The sequence below is a fragment of the Anser brachyrhynchus genome (assembly GCF_964034855.1).
Source record: "Anser brachyrhynchus genome assembly, chromosome: 15".
Taxonomy (NCBI): domain Eukaryota; kingdom Metazoa; phylum Chordata; class Aves; order Anseriformes; family Anatidae; genus Anser; species Anser brachyrhynchus.
This window is the reverse complement of record NC_137733.1, coordinates 9,092,550-9,108,610: the sequence shown is the minus strand read 5'-3', so window position 1 is coordinate 9,108,610 and position 16,061 is coordinate 9,092,550. Positions and strand designations below refer to the sequence as shown.

Genomic DNA, 16,061 nt, shown 5'->3' with positions numbered 1-16,061 from the left:
GCCTTTGAATTTGGACTCTACAGAACAACCTTTTCTGTGGATTATTTCTCAGTTGGATAGGTTCTGTGAATTCTGTTTAAATCTAATACTTTTTTAAGACTGTCCTAGCAAGTACTTTAATAGAAAATTTTCCCAATGAATTGCTTAACAAAACTTGCAGCCAACAACAGGAAAAAAGGGAGATTGCTTTGCAGGATGGAGGTAAACTTTCTCTACTTCCTTTGTTGAACTCTTGACATTTTTCCTATTTTAGTGGGAGGACAAAATTTACCAAGAGATTAATCTTCATGTGTTGTAAATAGTATCTGTGTAACCAGTAAAGGTCTCTTCCTTTATTCTAAGGACTATTTATTTTTGTGCAGAGAATGTTATATGTATCCCAGTTAAAATGGCCAATATACTTCTTACGTTTCTTTGTTGTATGGCAAGTGTGGTCCCACATAACCTTTGACGGGAAGAAGGATCCTCCAACTCCTTGGCAAGGAAGACAGAAAAGAACTCCCAGGACGGTCCTGAAAACATGAGGTTGGTCAAGGAGCGCCTCTGCTTCGTGGCTGGGAAGGCTGCTTATCTAGGCGTCATCGGTCTGACTCTTTCCAGCCTCCACTGTGCCTCTTCCTGTGCAGGGGCTTTAATGCAAAGCTGCGGGGGGGGGACAAAAGAAGGGAAAGATCGGTGGTGATTGCGAGCTGGCTTTGGCAGCTGAGTTGATAGAATCTAAGAAGTGACTGGCACGACATAAGCACCCAGTGAGGCATTTGGCTGGGCTTTTTTATTTAGATTGTGAATTATTCTCTGCAGAGGTCCTGCATCCTATCATGTTGTATGACATTCTGGGCAGTATTTCAAGACAAATAAATAAATAGAAACAGTAATAATTCCCTTGCACTTTTCTCCCAGCTGCAGGATTTTGAGAACCCTCAGCACACATTTCTTCCAGGACTTTGTTTGAAAGTGCCTGTAATGGGGAGAAGAAAAACAAGAGAATGGCTCTAGAAAAAAAAAAGGACAGTTAAGCTATCCATTAGATTGTGCACAGGCGAAGCCCAAAGCACCCTGATTTCACATTAGTATTAGCAAACCCATAATAGAAAAAAGTTGTCTGGAAACTAAGACCCTTTGGGCTCTTTTGAAAGAAGTCAGCATGCTTTAACTAACATTTTATGTGCTTTCTTGAGCAGAAGTCTCTCATCATTGTTTTCTGCTGATACTTTGGAGATTTGCTGGATCTCTGTGTTCCATTGTGTAATTAACTGCATCTGAAAAAGCCATTTTATTGATAGTCTATAGGGGCTATTCTTGGAAGAGAAATGAGTAACATATTTGAAGAAAAAGTATTATTTACCCTTCTCTCCACATGACTGTATGAGGGGTCACACAGGGACACCTGACTTCGGGTTCGAAAGCTATCGAGGTGTATTTTCATTAGACATCTTGTGCTGAAGTCAAAGCAGAGCTATGCTTGCTTGTATCAGCTGAGGATTCAGCCATTTAAGTGAGCATAAGAAATGACTTTAAACTCAGGCTGTCAGAGCAGCAAAACCTGATCAAAACTGGTTGGGAATAATGCTCTCTCATGGTTTTGTCTCAGGCTGCACAAACCTGGGCACTGCAGTCTTGATCAAAATAAATACCCCGTCATGCTGAGTTGGATTTTCAGAGGCAAGAGGATCCCAAAAGAAGCAAAACGCTCTGGTGAAGGGAAATTAAATGTAAGGGCCTGAAGGGGCTGAAACATTTATCATATTTTGTTTTGTTTTCTTTGAGAAAAATTTCTGTTAAAAATGAGGCGTATTATAATGAAAAGTTCCCCACTGGACCAGCGCATGATTTATTATTCCTAAGCATGCTTAATACCTCCTTAAATATAGGCAGGTGATGGCTTCGGCTATTAGGATGCAGAAGTTGAAGCCTGGAAATCAATTTTTGGAAAAGCTTCCTTCAGCTGGAAAGCGAAAGTGACACTGAGGGGGGGGGGGGGTCTGTGTGTCCGAGCACTGCGCAAGGGCTCACTACCATGTGTGCTTTTGCTAAGAAAGTAAGTGGGAGAAAACGTGCTCTAGGGAGGTCAGCACAGAGGGAGTGGGGAGAGGATTACCTGGCAGCAGAGATGGAGCTTGTCCCAGGCCTGTGGTGACTTGAATTAGGTTTTACTGCTGGCTGAATCCTGACCTCTGAGTGCGGTGGTACTGCAAAAGGAAGGTAGTACCTAGCTGTCTTAGGAACCACCTGCCCGGAGGAGAGACGATGAAATTCTTCATGAACTAGGTGTTACGTGCAGATAACATAGAATTGCTTTATCTACTGCACTAGTGTTTCTGTGCTACATTGGTTGTTGTTGGGAGTGGGGAAGGTAACACACTGAACATTGCAGAGTTTTTTATTTTCAACTTCACAGGTTTTGGGAGGGAGACCTGAGCCTGTGATGTGCTAGCAATCTTTTTAAACGCAGCCTTTTGGCAGTCAGTCAGGCCCTGGCAGAAGGCTTACAGTTGCTTATCAAAGAAGTCTTTCATTTAGGCATGTCAAACCTAACTACATTTTTCTTTGTTGTTTGGCCTTGATTTTGAATTTTTTCCAAGTAATATTTTTCAGCCTCTCGCTAGCAATGGCTCTTGGGTAAGTTGTTTGATTACCAGTTAAATATAGTATCTGATACAGAATATGTGCATTTGATTTATACCTGATCTAAATGTCTATCGCGTTTGTTTCTTGATGTTTCCTTGTTAAGGCTTGTTTCTGCCACTGTATGACTTGGTGTGCGTCTCAGAGCCAATACAAATGATATATCCAGAATCATAAAGACATAAATGCACAAGTGATGTTGCAGGCTGATACTTGGGTCTCTTCGTCTGTAAAAGGAGCATTTCCTTGGAAAGATGGCATTTAGCTTTGGCACCCCTTTTTTGCCTCTCTGTTTCTCCTGCTGAAAGTGGAAGAACATGCCTGTATCTATGCTGGATCTGGTCCTCAATCAGGCAGTCATGCCTCGTTTTTGGAGAGAGTTCAACGTGATCAGAGGAAGGCTGTCTGCATCACCTGCCTGCATAATCCATCTCTCACTGGTCAAAGAGAGATGGTAGTGTGCTGACAAATGCCAACACTTTTTTAGAGCACATTATAAGGTAAAACCTAAAATAAATGTGCTTTTGTTTTCATCTACCCTGGGGCATAGCTCTATGCCTGGAATATGTATCAAGAACAATTCCTCTGTTTACAGTTTAAAAATGAGCTATAGAGTACTTACTGCAACTGCCAGTTTCCTGGGAAAAAGGTTTGCAACGACCATCTATTATCTCGCTGCAAAAAAAAGTAAACTCTTAACCACATATGAAATTAAGCAATTCTTTTCTGGCAATTGGAGTTTGGTTTTGGTGATAATAAGTGTTGGTTTGTGATTTAATAGGTCATTACCTACTTTGCCTATAATCACAGAGTAATAAATAACTGTTGGCAAGATGGATAATAGCTAGGTCTGAGAGGCATGAAAAAGATAAAGCAATAGGCACAAACACGCACTTTATATTCATAGAAAATGGATCCTAGCCAAGAAATGCAATATAAACTGATATGAGAGAAGATTTTTATTAGATGCCTCTAATTTGGGGGATGGCTAAATACCTGCATTCACAAGATCTACTTGTCTTTCTTGTTTATAAGACATGCTTTGGACTTGTTACATGGAAGAATCCCTTTCTGACGAGTTAATTCTGTGTCTCGTGGAGCCAGGCTACCCTCTGAATGACCACACTAGCTTTTTGGGCCTAATTAATCAAAAGTCATTGACGCTTTTTTGTTTATGTGCTGCCCCCATTAAAAATCTCTGCAGTTGCTGGGAGCTTTACTGACTTCTGGGGCACAAGGTGAGCCCTCGGATCCCTTTGGGCCTGATATCTGCAAGTCTCAGCTGTACCGTGAACGCTGGCAGTCATGGGTTTCAGGAGCTGAGAGCCTTGAGATGATGTAATTCCTCATCCCTTCCTTTCTTGTGATATCTTACTCAGTTCTTGTCAAACAAATAATGGCCTCTTGTATCCTTTTATATTTTCCCAGCCATTCTCGTTTTCTCCTGTGCAATGTCATATTCTGTGCAGTAGTAATATTATTGCAGCACATTGTATTGCATCATATTTGTCGCAGATTTATCATATTGTTTTTGATTATGCCTAGATGTGCTGTGCAGAGCTCAGGGCTTGCTTTGCAGTGTGCAAGAAAGGGTGTGCAAAAACAAAATCCGAAAACAGCAGCAAAATTCCCCCAGGCTGGGCAGGGAGGATGGCAGGGCCATGGTGCTCATCGCCAGCTCTTGAGCTCCCCATTTGTTTCTCCTGTGCCTCCATGCCTTTGACGTGGTGCAGTTTTGAAAATGTGAGAATACAGCTGTGCAGTTCTGACCTTACATCAAGGTTGGGCAGAGGCAGCCAGTGGCTGTTGCAGACTTTTGGCTGAATCACAAGGACTGGCTGGAGGTATCTGTCCTTTTCCTTTTCGGGAAGGTTCACAGAGAAAATGTCTTTGCTTATTTTAGGGAGGTGAGGAGATGAGGGGAGGAGTGAGATGGCTGCAAAAAGTGCCAGTGGATGTTTGTTCCCTCTGAAATATGAAGAAACAGAGAGCTCCCCCTACTTCTCAGTAGTCTCCCACATTTCGGATGTATTAGCTTTAAGAACTAAATGTGCTTGGGGAGAAGAGATTAAAATTGCGAAGTGTTTTCCTTTCCTATGAGCAGAACTGACAGAAAGATGACAAAATGCTTGTGGGAATGATTAAAGAGTGTGAATGTTCTCATTCATGTCATGTCATATATTGCTAATTTGTACATATTTGGTTTTGTACCAATCCGGCAAATTTCAAGAAAGAATCTGCCAGGAATCAATGGAAAAAAAACAACCCTGTATATTCTTAGGAAATTCATAATAAGTATTTGCTGTGTTTTATCTGGATTTTAATGACATCTGTGAAGAGTGATGGCTGTCAGGAATGGACACAGGCAGTGAGGAGAGGTGGGATGGCTCCAGGCAGGACCCCGCAGCCTTGGGCCCCTGGCCTTGGCCCATCACGCACCCTCCTCTGTGCCTCCACCTGGGAAGTACAGAACTGCCACTTGCCAGCTTCGCAGAGGGCTGTGGGGATCCAGGAATACTGCTGTAAAGAGCTGCAAGATGCGGTGTTTTATAAAGGCAGTGTATGAATTACATATAAGCATTCATTCACCTGCAAGAGCAACGCTCTCCTCACTGGTGGTCTTTTGGCTGCTCCACTTTTCAGTGTGTCAGAAACTGATACGTTCATTTTCCACTATTACTCTTTTCTCCATTGCCACTGATCTGGAAGTAAGAGAACCTCACCTTATACTGTATACTGCAGCTTTTTAATTTCAGTTTTATCCCATTAATTGTCAGTGCTTCGATAGATGACCCTAACTATCCTCTAATTCCCTCAGCTGTGATTCTGTTGCTTTTCCTGTATGGAGTTATTTAAAGTTTCACTAACTCTGCTGGTTTCCGAGATGTGATGGCAAAACTAAAAATCCTCCCTAAAAGAGTGAGAAAAAAAGAGATTCTGGCCTGCTGACCTGGCTTTTGGGAGCCATTCAGGTGCCTAAATCCTGTTGATTCCCAAGTCTTTGCAAATTCGGGCTTTAATTACTCGGTAGCTTGTAGGTATGCTAATTTAATTGTCATTCAGCCTGGTTATACAAATTCAGGTTTTTCAGTCTTCCCTTGCAAAGTAGCACCTCCAGCTCCTTAATGACTTCTGTTACTGATTTTATCTCCTTGCGTGGCAACCTGAATTTTTTGGCAAGGTTGCCTTCCAAGGTTTTCAGCCTGTGTGTCAGGAACATGGCATGGCCAAGAATAGACTGGCAAATATGGTTCTTGCTAGTCTGCTTCTATAGACAGGAAATTAAATGCAATGAGAAGAAACGCTCGCTCTCCAGCAGAACTTTGTTCATGTCATAGAAAAGTGAGGAGAAAATAAAATGGCTGTGAGGGACAGTAATGAGGAAGTTAACACGAACGTGACATGGAAGCTCAAGAGAAACGGCACACAGATGGGGTATCATTCCAGCAAATACTTTGCTGTTTTCCTGTCAGAATCCATTGATTTGATCAGAGAAATGTGCTGTCTCTAATCTGTGCACTCCCCGTTCTTGGAGACCCTTTGACAATGCAATCTCATCTGGTGAATCCAATTATATTTGCATACTGTGAGGCTCGGGCTCCAGGCTCCTGATGCGTTTACAGTTTGCAGGGAGGCTGAAGTGCTGTGTGTTACAGGACAATTCCTGGCATGATCAGGATTTATTTCAAAAGGGGAGATTTGCCTTTGTGACCAGCCAGGCTTAGCCTCTCAGAAAAAATGTACTGTGGGGCATCTCGTCCTGGGGCTCCTGCCTGCTGGCCCTTCTTTTTTCCTTCTTGACAGCAAGGAGAAATCTCTTCGATAACCCAGGGAAGGGCTGGCAAGGGCTCAGGGGGGCTGCGAACACCATCAGGGTAGAGCTGGGTGACCGCATCCCTCAGCCAAAGCTTTCACCTTTCCTTCAGGGAGTTTAACCTGGACGAAATGATCGGTCAAATGATGGAGCTGCTCCATCTCCCTACACCATCTTATCTGTTTTTTTTTTTGTTCCATTCTGTTTTTTCTTGGAGCAGGGTGTGGCTGATAAGAACATCTTACTCTCTGGTGTTGGAAGGAACATCAGCTCAGCTCAGTGTTTTCAACAGAAGCAGGAGTGGTAGTAACCCAGCTCGTGTATGGAAAAGAGGTGGAGAAGAAATCTTAGTCTTAGAGGATGGAGAGCAGATTACTTAATTTATTTGGCGTGATTCTTCTCAGACTTGGAGTAGCACAGGAGTTCTCAGCCAGAGGACCTGACCTGTTTAAAATTAGTGTAAGGGAAAGGAGATTTAGGGACAGGATCTGTGAATTTTAGCCTTGTTGTTCTGGAAGAAAAAAGTGATGTAAAGAGAATGCAAGCAATTAGGGCATATGCTGTGTTTGTTTACCCTCAGAAGCCTGTGGTAGGTGTGTCAGTGCGCTGTTGTTCAGCAATTAACAATAAGGGCAGACAGCGATTAACCACATGTCTTCTGTGAGCGGTAATGCAAGTTATTTGTATTTAACCTTCATGATTCATGAAGCACTTTCATTCTGGGAACAAGGGAGAACAGGAGGGAAAATCTTAGAGCCTGATATTGCCATGTGAAAAATGATCATATTTTATTTGTCAGTAATGGAAACAGAAAGCTTTTCCATTATTAGCAAAAAAAAAAAACCCATATATTTGCATGCATACATAAACATGTATATATATCTATACATATGTATGCTTATATGTATGTATTGAGTGACAATAGACTTTTATTTCTGTGAATTTTAGGCTTCATTTATTTTTAGGACCTCAGAACAGATACATACTGAAACCAGTGTAAGAATTCTCATTGGTATCAATGGTTGTTGTATTTGAAATCTGAATTACTAGTGTGAACACCATTGTTAGAGTTACAGACTTTGGATATTTTTACTCCCCCCACCCCCAATTATTTTTGAAGATATTAGAATTATTTAGGAAAATCAGCCTTTATAGGATTTAGTTTGCAAAGGAATGTGATGGGACACCCAGACTGATGTGATTAAGCCTGTTCTGATGGCACGTGCTTTTCAAGGATATTTGAACTGAAGGACAGACTTCATGAAAAATTGTCATGGGAACAGGTATAGAGCTTGGTCTTTTTTTCTTTTTTTCGTTTAAATGTCCCAACTACAGGATATTTTAGAAAACCAAAGAATACCTGTGTCATTCTGTGTTAAAGAAGAGATAACTACTGCACCAGGATTACATATACTGTAAGGTCACTTCTTTTTCCCTAAACCAGATTTCTGTCACAGACCTTGTATTTGGTAGAATGAGGTTTAGCAACCAGTTTGTCTCATTATAAGTGAAACATTCTGGAAAGTTTTCCATTGACTGTGGTATAAATTTGAGCTTAACTGTAATGAACTGGCTCCAAAATGTGTACTGGAATATTGACTTTTGTGAATTAATAAGATATTGTTTTCAGGTTTTTATGGATTAATACTTAGCTACAAGCTGTTCAGCATTTGGATAGAGAATATCCTAGTAGTAAAATGCAATTTTGTTTTGGAAACAGATGGAACCATTGGATTGGTGGACAGACTTTTAAAAGGTAGCTAGGGAGAGGCAGAAAGTGCCTTTATTTGTTGTTCTTTCAATACAAGTCATTGATATTGCCACTTTAAAAGCAACCCAGTGAGGGTTTTTTTGAAAACAGAGCTTTGAGAGTAATTATTTTTCTCTGTGTCTAGAACCTTAATTTTAGAAAAAAAACAATTATAATGAGATATTTTGGAAGGAAAACAATAATCTCTTAGAATAAAAGGAAATCATTTAAATTTTGTCCCCAGTTACAAAAATGTATCACTTAGCTTGGAATCAAAAGCTTATTTAACACTACGTGCAAACATGAAATCTGCTTTCCTCCTGCTGTCTTTGTATCCTCTGGGAGCTCTAAAATTTTCCAATAGGAACTTTTTCAAAGGCGAGTTTTCTCGGGGGAATTTTCTTTCAAATCCACCTAATGAGTGTGTCATGGAGTGTTTCAGACGTTCCACAGTGAGCCGAATAAAGGGCACGATATTGTAAAAGGAGCTGAAGGACAAGAGAAGTGATTTAAGCTGAATACTGTCAGACTTGTCAGAACATTTGGTCGGGGGCAGCACAGCAGTGGGCTAAGCATGTCGCTGAAGCAGACTGGCAGAAACAAGAATGCACTCTGAAATTTGTGCTCACCCTGGGAAGTCCACTGTGCTTCCACGTTACCTTTAGACTAAGTGCAGTGATGTCAGTTGGCATCAGTGAGAATGCTATTTTGAGTTGTACTGGTCCAAAAGGGTCTGAGCTACAGTGTTTTGGAGAAAACAGCAAAGCCTCTGTGCTTTGCTGTTCTTTACTTGACTGTAATTATTCAGCTATGGTAATGTTGATTCTGATTTCAAATGTAATGCTGGGGTAACCTGTTTTGTAGGAATTAATCCTCAGTTATTCAATTGAGGGCAACATCAACGCCACAGTCTCCACTACTAAGCAGAAAAACACAGCAAATAGCTATTGGCATACCTTCAAGAAATACGTTCGATCAGTTATTGTGCCTGTGCCATGAAAAGACCTGTAACAGAACATTCCTGGAGGGAACGGGTTGCATGTGAAATGTGAATCAAATTCTGTATCGTTGGACTTGTTAGTACAGCCTTTAGTGCTGCTTGATAAATAGGCAGCATGTGGAGCTTTGACATCTGGCCGTTTGGGCGCTAATGAAGTATGCCATCAACTCGGTCAGTGTTTTAACTGGAAGGTGTTAAGGAGAGGTGTGCGAGAGTGGATGAACAGTTGCTCTGCGTGTACTTCAGGAAACCTGGGAAAACCTTGAGTGTCCTTAGATTGGAAGCACTCTTGGCTGGATCTCAAGGATAAGAGTACAGAGACGAATAAGCCTGGTCTCTGCTCCTGAAGCTACAATCTCATCGTGCGCTGGTATCCAGGTGTGTTGTTTCACGGGTCTGGAAGAAGCAGAGCTCAGCACAGCCCCTGGGGCAGAGCGTGCGGCTGAGCTGTGGGGAAAGATTCGGCTTGCAGACACGGGATTACCCATGAGATGCTTCTTGATCAGAACAGAAATATTTAATCAGGTCTATCTCCTGTAACTGTCATGTAGAGAAAACAAGTCTCCAAATTGGATTTGTGTGATCGATGGGCAGGAAAGACCTTTTTATCCACCTTAGTGGAGCTGCCTTACAAAACTAGGGTTTGGTGACAGCAGAATGCCTGTATTCTGGCAGGACTGACTGTCTGCTGTCTGGGGATACAAGCTGTTCTGGAACCATAATCAGCTGTAAATTTTAGCCACAATCTGTACATTTGTGCATGTCAAAAGAAAAACAGCTGCTGAGTTCAGAAAGAATACAATTCTGATTCAGCAAATTCAAAGGAAGCATTTTCACCGATTTCTGAAGACAGGTATCATTTCCCAGTAGTCAGATACATGTTTGGGTACCTTAAGATATGTTTTGGAATTTATTCAAGTGCATCAGTGAAGCAGGAATCTGGCCTTTAAAAAACAACGTACAGGGCCACAGCAGGGAGCATGGTGCAGGGAACTGACACAACCTGAAATGGGTTCAAGGTCTGAGCGTGAAAATCTGTAGGATCTATTAGGAGGAGATCACATCTGAATGCAGGCATGAGAGAGAAGCAGGTTATGGACACCAAACAACAAGGACAGCAGTGTCAGCCTCTGCTGACGAGCTCATGTTTGCCTGTTCTGTGAAATCCTCTTTAGAGCAATATTCTATCAATTCATGAAGCTGTTAAAAAGAAAAACAACACCAAAACAGAGATTGGGATCTACAGCACCAATTCCTTACTTCTGGAAATGGAGCTTTTCAATAATACCATCTTCTGTCACGCCTGGGCAAACTAATTAACACCACCACACTTTATTAATGTAATTTATCTCTTGCCCTAGGTGAACTGTATTTATGCTTCAGTTAGTCAAAGATTACTGTTCTGAGTTTGAATGAATTACATTATTCAGTGATGTTTATGTTCCACAATATCAGGTTGTAATTAAACGAGTGCCTGGGAAGTGCCTGGTATTCCCTAATTCAGAAAGGCTCGTTTGGGACACGTTTTTGTTTGTGTTGTTTCACAGGTATATTGAAGTATATCACAGTCCACAGGCTGGACTTGGGCATGTCCTTCTCTGAGTTGCATCTGAAGTCCTCCACAAGCCAAGCGTTTATCTGTAGGCTTTAAGCATGTGAACAGCCTATTTAACTCAATGCACATGTTGACATCATTTAATTGAATCAGGGTTTGGAGGCCAAATTTATTCCAGCTGGAGATCTGGCAGGGAAAGGGTAATATTCTGTAAAGAAAGAAGGAAGGAAGGTAGTTCTAGAGCTTAAAAACATTTAAGAAAATGCCAGTAGAAAAAAAAAAAAGTACTCAGTTTAAAAGATATTAATGGCTTCCATGAAGTATGCCTCTGATGTAGCTGCCTTATGCTAACGGGCACAGCATCCGCCGTCATTCACACCAATTGGCGGAAGCAGTTTAACATCGTTTGGGGAGCCGGACAGCCTGAGACAATGCAAAACAGTGTGCTAAACGGACTGTCGTTTTTTCCTGGTGATTGCCTGCAAATTGTTGCTGTCTGCTTGGTTAATGTGTGGATGACAGATCACAAAGCAACCAGAAGATAAGAGAGAAACCAGAGAAGCACGGATCTGTCGTAGCACATAGACCTGATAGAGGCTCAGACAGAGCTCCTGGATGCGGCAGGCTGGAGGTGAAGCAGGTTGGCAAGGGAGATAAGGCAGTCTCCTGCCTTCCCGACCCACTGGGCTGCATTTATAGTACTGAGCTGAGCAGGCTGAAGGCCAGTTTGGCTGCCTGTCCATGCTACTTGCCTGTGTTTGAGGCTAGCTTTAGGTGGCCTTAGAAGAAACGTTGGAGGGGCTTGGTCTTGAAAGTACACTCAGAAAGGACATTGCACGTGTCCCTCAGCCTGCCTGGACAGACAAGATGGGTTCTTTTCTACCAAGAACTTGATTTTACCTTCTTTGAGGGCAGCTGAGATTCGCAGACATCTGGAACTCGGCCTGGATTCAGGCGGTTTATGTGCAAAGTCCTGGGAGTACCTGGATTCAGGTGCTGCAGGCACAGAGGTGCTGCAGGAACATTGCACCGAGTGACCGGGGTGGCTCCCAGGGCAGGGGGCTTGGAGAGGGCAGCAGGGGGTGGGGAGCACAGCTGGGGGAGAGGGAAAAGCTGACACCTCACCTCCACCTGGGGCATTTCTCAACCACACACCCGAAGCAGCAGCTGCTGCCAATGGCACTCAGCCACAATGCCACAAACGGGGCGCAAGTGCAGTCATGGTGTGATTTTACTCAGGGTGATTTAAAGAATTTCACAGCTGAGTTTAAAGTACCATTAAGTAGAAGGATGTGTGGGGAATGGCACCAGGCTTTTTTTTTAAGACATGGCTTATATGTATACAATTTTCAAGCAGGTTCTTAAAAGATATCTGTCATGTACATTCAGTCTTGTAAATAGATAAATAGATCCAAAGGAATTTTATTAAGATTTTTGTGTAAATCTCTTCTATCATGCCCCCCCCCCCCCCCCCAAGTTGACTTTGGCAGTTTATAAGGGCTTCTAAGAACAAGGAAAAAAGGAGATTTTATTCACTCTGAATATGTGAAATGCAAATTTCCTTGGGCGGCGGTTAAATCTTTTTTTTGGATTTAACTGGAAGGGAACAATGACTCGCATCCATTGATGAAGTACACCTTACCTCTGTATTATTAACAAGTGCAGTCAGGTGAATCAGACTGCATCTGCCACTGAGAATAGAGATGGTTGTTTGGACGACAGGGCAGGATTGTGCTCCGAGCATGTCGTGTTTATGGTTCCAAAACCAAAGTACAGATTGGAGATTTGTCCCAGGTCAGGGTCTCCTTGACAGCGTGTGCACTGTTGCATATCAAGTGCTCCTGCATAAAAATACAGTTGGATGACAAAAAATAAATAGCGGTGATCTAGAGTAAAAGGCAGGTCCTGATGTCTCGCACGTTCTAGGAATACGCCTCTCACACTGCCAGCTCAAAATTCAGGGCAAAAAACAAAGCCACCATCAAGCTGACAAAATGATGTCGAAGGTACAAACTGGCAGAGCTTTTGGTAAAAGAATATGAATTATTTTGAAATGGAGAAACATGACTGGAAAGGTAACTGAATAGCATGTTGAATCTGCTGATTTTTTTCTGCTGTTAAAATAAGAAAAATCCATGACACGGAGCTGTTCATTAGTATAACTGTGATTTTACTGCTGTTGGATAATTTCTTTCAACAGTGGGGAAAAAGAAATAAATACACCAAAGATGGAGCATCTATTAACAAATAAGTCAGCTGGGGCAAGCAGAAATTTATGTAATATGCTTTGAGCATGATGAGATCCAGAAAAAGGTATAAGGACTGAAGAAAACAGTAAGTGTGCATGGCACAGAGAGCAGTCATTCTGTGGGGAAAAAAGCCATATAGTGAAAGTAAAGCTTTAACGATTTACATAGTGAAGCAACAGCAATTAATTTAAGCTGGAAGAAGCATTTTTTCCAGATATAAAACTGGCTTTATTTTTGTAAAACATATTTTCTTTTTTTTTTTTGAGGCTGTTTGCATATTAGGTCTACCAAGTCCTATCAGTTGTTGTCTCATACCTAGTATCAGATGACATCTTGAAATTTAACATCAAAGCAGAGGTAGCACAGGGAGCGTAGAGTAAGCAGTGCCACTACTGGTGTAAAGTTTATGTACTACACTGGTGAATTAAACAAGAATAGCAGAAAGAAAAAATACCATAATACATAAAGAAATGCGTCGAGAACCTGTATTTGACTGCATTGTCAGATCCTCCACGTGTATAACCTTGCAATCCATTGGAAAGATGCAGGCATGTACACACTATATTACTGCCAGAATACTGTCATAATGAAGTTGGATTATTCTTGTTCCACTGATTTTCACTTCAATAAAATCTACTCTGGTCTCTTTTGAAATACCTAGCTAGGCAATACTTCTAAACAGGAGCGTGAGGAGAGAGGCAGTCTCTGGGCTTGTTTGGGTATTGAATACACTTCCCATGGTTAAATGTGGTCTTGCTAAGGTTGTGGCCTGGGAGCCAGGAGACATGTTCTCAGCTCTGCCCAATTTTGCTACCAAGTGTTGGTCAGGTTCTGCTCTGGAAAATAAAAGCACCAAACTTTTCTTCCTCTTGTTTGCTCAGTCAAATCAGATCCTATAGGCTCTTGCCTTGAATATTGGATGTGGTTATAAGGTACCAGTGCAATGGATTTCATCCTTATTCTGTCTGGAAGGTATTGCCTTGTAATATATATGATAATAATACTGTAAGTTAGAAATTCACCATAGTCATAGAAAACAGCAGGAAAACTCATCAATTAAATCATGCATTTTTTTTTTTAAGAGATGACCCAAATATCTGTGACTCTTGAATAGCCCATCGGCACTAACACCACTGTCAGGCTCTGCTTAATATTTCTGCCAAAGGCTCGAGCTGTGGTCATCCAAAAAACCTTTGGCAAGCAGCCCAGTAATTCGTCCTGCCCCAGCCTGGCAATTTGTCCTGCCCCATGGATGACGGTGGCACCTCCCCACACCACCACATCAGGAGGGAAGTGAACGTGGTTCTCGCTGAAAGCATAATAGCAAATGACTTCTGGTGGCATTGTCCCGGAAGAAAAATTGCTAACGGATTTTCATAAAAAGAAAGCCTAATATAGGTGTCTGAGATTTCTGAAAATCTAAGACTTGGACCTGTAACAGGGTAAGATTCTGTAGTTCAAAAGAGCTTCTTTCTCCCTCCATGCCTCAAAATAAAAATGAGAGAGAGAAAAAGCAGGATTTCAGTTGAAAGGGAATTGGTTTTTGGAAGCTCCAAAGCAGGACACAGAAATGCAGTTTTCCTCTGCTTCCCTCCCCTCCCCTCCTCTTCCCCCAGAAGCATCTCTCTGCAGCCCAGCCAGGTGGGTGAACCACAGCAGAATTTAACAGGTTCAAGACAAGCTGAGTGAAGTGTTGGGTAACCCTGCCAAATTTATTGCTTTATTCATTATTTATGCAGACAGCAGATGCAGTACAGATTTAGGGACTGACTGCAGTAAATAAAAGGCTGACATGGCCCAGCCAGATGCATTAAACACTTAAGCACTTCATTGCTATTGCACCAATACGCAAGCTTTAGGTCCTAACCCCAGTGGTAAATGCTCTGATATCGGTATTAAAAGTAGCACTGCCCAAACCACAATTTTTGGGTGCCAGCAAGGAGAGTTGAGACCCGATGGTGCCCTTGTCCTGGGGTAAGTGTACAGCACAGACCACACGCTTGTCCTTCAGGCTCCATGTGGTGAGGCTGTCTAAGAAACTCCTGTGTCACAAGTTGCATGTCTGTCCCTTCCACCAAGCTTCACCTGGGGCAAATAAGACAGTGCCGGGGCCTCTGGGGACATCAGTGGTTGTGGAGCCTTACTGGCTGGCTGCTAAGTGGAATTTGATCCCGCACCTGTAGGGCCTTGTTAGGCTGGAGGAGGAATTAACGAGAGCTGTGCCCTCACCTGGGCCGTGGCTGCTCCCAGGGGTGAGGAGGAAAGTTGTCCTGAGGAAACGGGGAGCTTTCCAGGCCTGGGATGTGACCACACGGCTTTGTTCTCCGAGGTATTGCAGTGCAGGCTGTGACCAGCATGGGTGAGTGACCTGGGGGCTGCTGCAGCCAGTGCTTTGTGGTGGGGAAGTGAGGAGCCGGGAGGGGAAAGGGCTCGTGTGGTTGTGAGGGAGCGGTCTGGTGCAAGATGGCGGGGGAAGGAGTTGTTCCTCTTGGTTACTCCTGCTTGCTCCTTCAGATGAAGACCTTGACTTTCTGGAAGGCTGAAGCCTCATTTGGTTATTTATTTACATAATTATGTTTGGAGAACGGCTGTTTGCTTGTGTGAGCATATTTTCAGGTGCAGTTAGATGCTGGCCTCTCCCTGGCTCAGCCTGAACAGGCACCACAGGGTAGCGGTGCTGGGCCTCAAGTCCTGGTGGTGGTGGCTGCTCTAGTGACGCCATTCTGGGCTGGTGGCCTCCTGGCTGTACGTGGAACCCTGGCCCAGGGGGTGTTGTGTTGCCTTGGCTTTGTTGCTTTTGCAATGAGGAATTCACACCGTGGCAGTGTATGGTGTGAGAGAAGATGTTACAGCCTGGCTTTTGGGGAAAGGTGTGGAGGAGGGCTGCGGTCCTTTGTGCTCCTGTGAGCAAAAGAACAACCAAGGAGAAAAGGGTCTCTTCTTCTTCTTCTTTTTTTTTTTTTTTTTTTTAAATGATGCAGCTAATGCATTTTTGCCAGTTGGTGTTGATGTATTTCACACATCTGTCTTGGCCAAAGCAGAGCTTTAATGATAGACACACTAAATGC

General features: G+C 42.7%; 1 protein-coding gene across 17 annotated transcripts in view; it reads left to right on the top strand.

Annotated features, from left to right (window-relative positions):
- The window catches only part of LOC308178546 (uncharacterized protein), a 169,912-nt gene that overhangs the window by 55,212 nt on the left and 98,639 nt on the right, over positions 1-16,061 (top strand). For 4 of the 17 annotated variants that reach the window (XR_013939810.1, XR_013939811.1, XR_013939812.1 and 1 more), the window contains exon 4: positions 10,737-15,352. The exons of 10 other annotated variants lie outside the window; for them this stretch is intronic. Coding sequence is in view for 2 of the 7 variants with exons in the window: in XM_080557381.1 (XP_080413507.1) it covers positions 15,349-15,352 (4 nt within the window). In the remaining 5 variants the exon portion in view is untranslated. Of the gene's footprint in view, positions 1-10,736; positions 15,353-16,061 lie in introns of those variants that run through there. 3 more of the 17 variants (XM_080557381.1, XM_080557382.1, XR_013939809.1) reach the window with 2 other exon arrangements.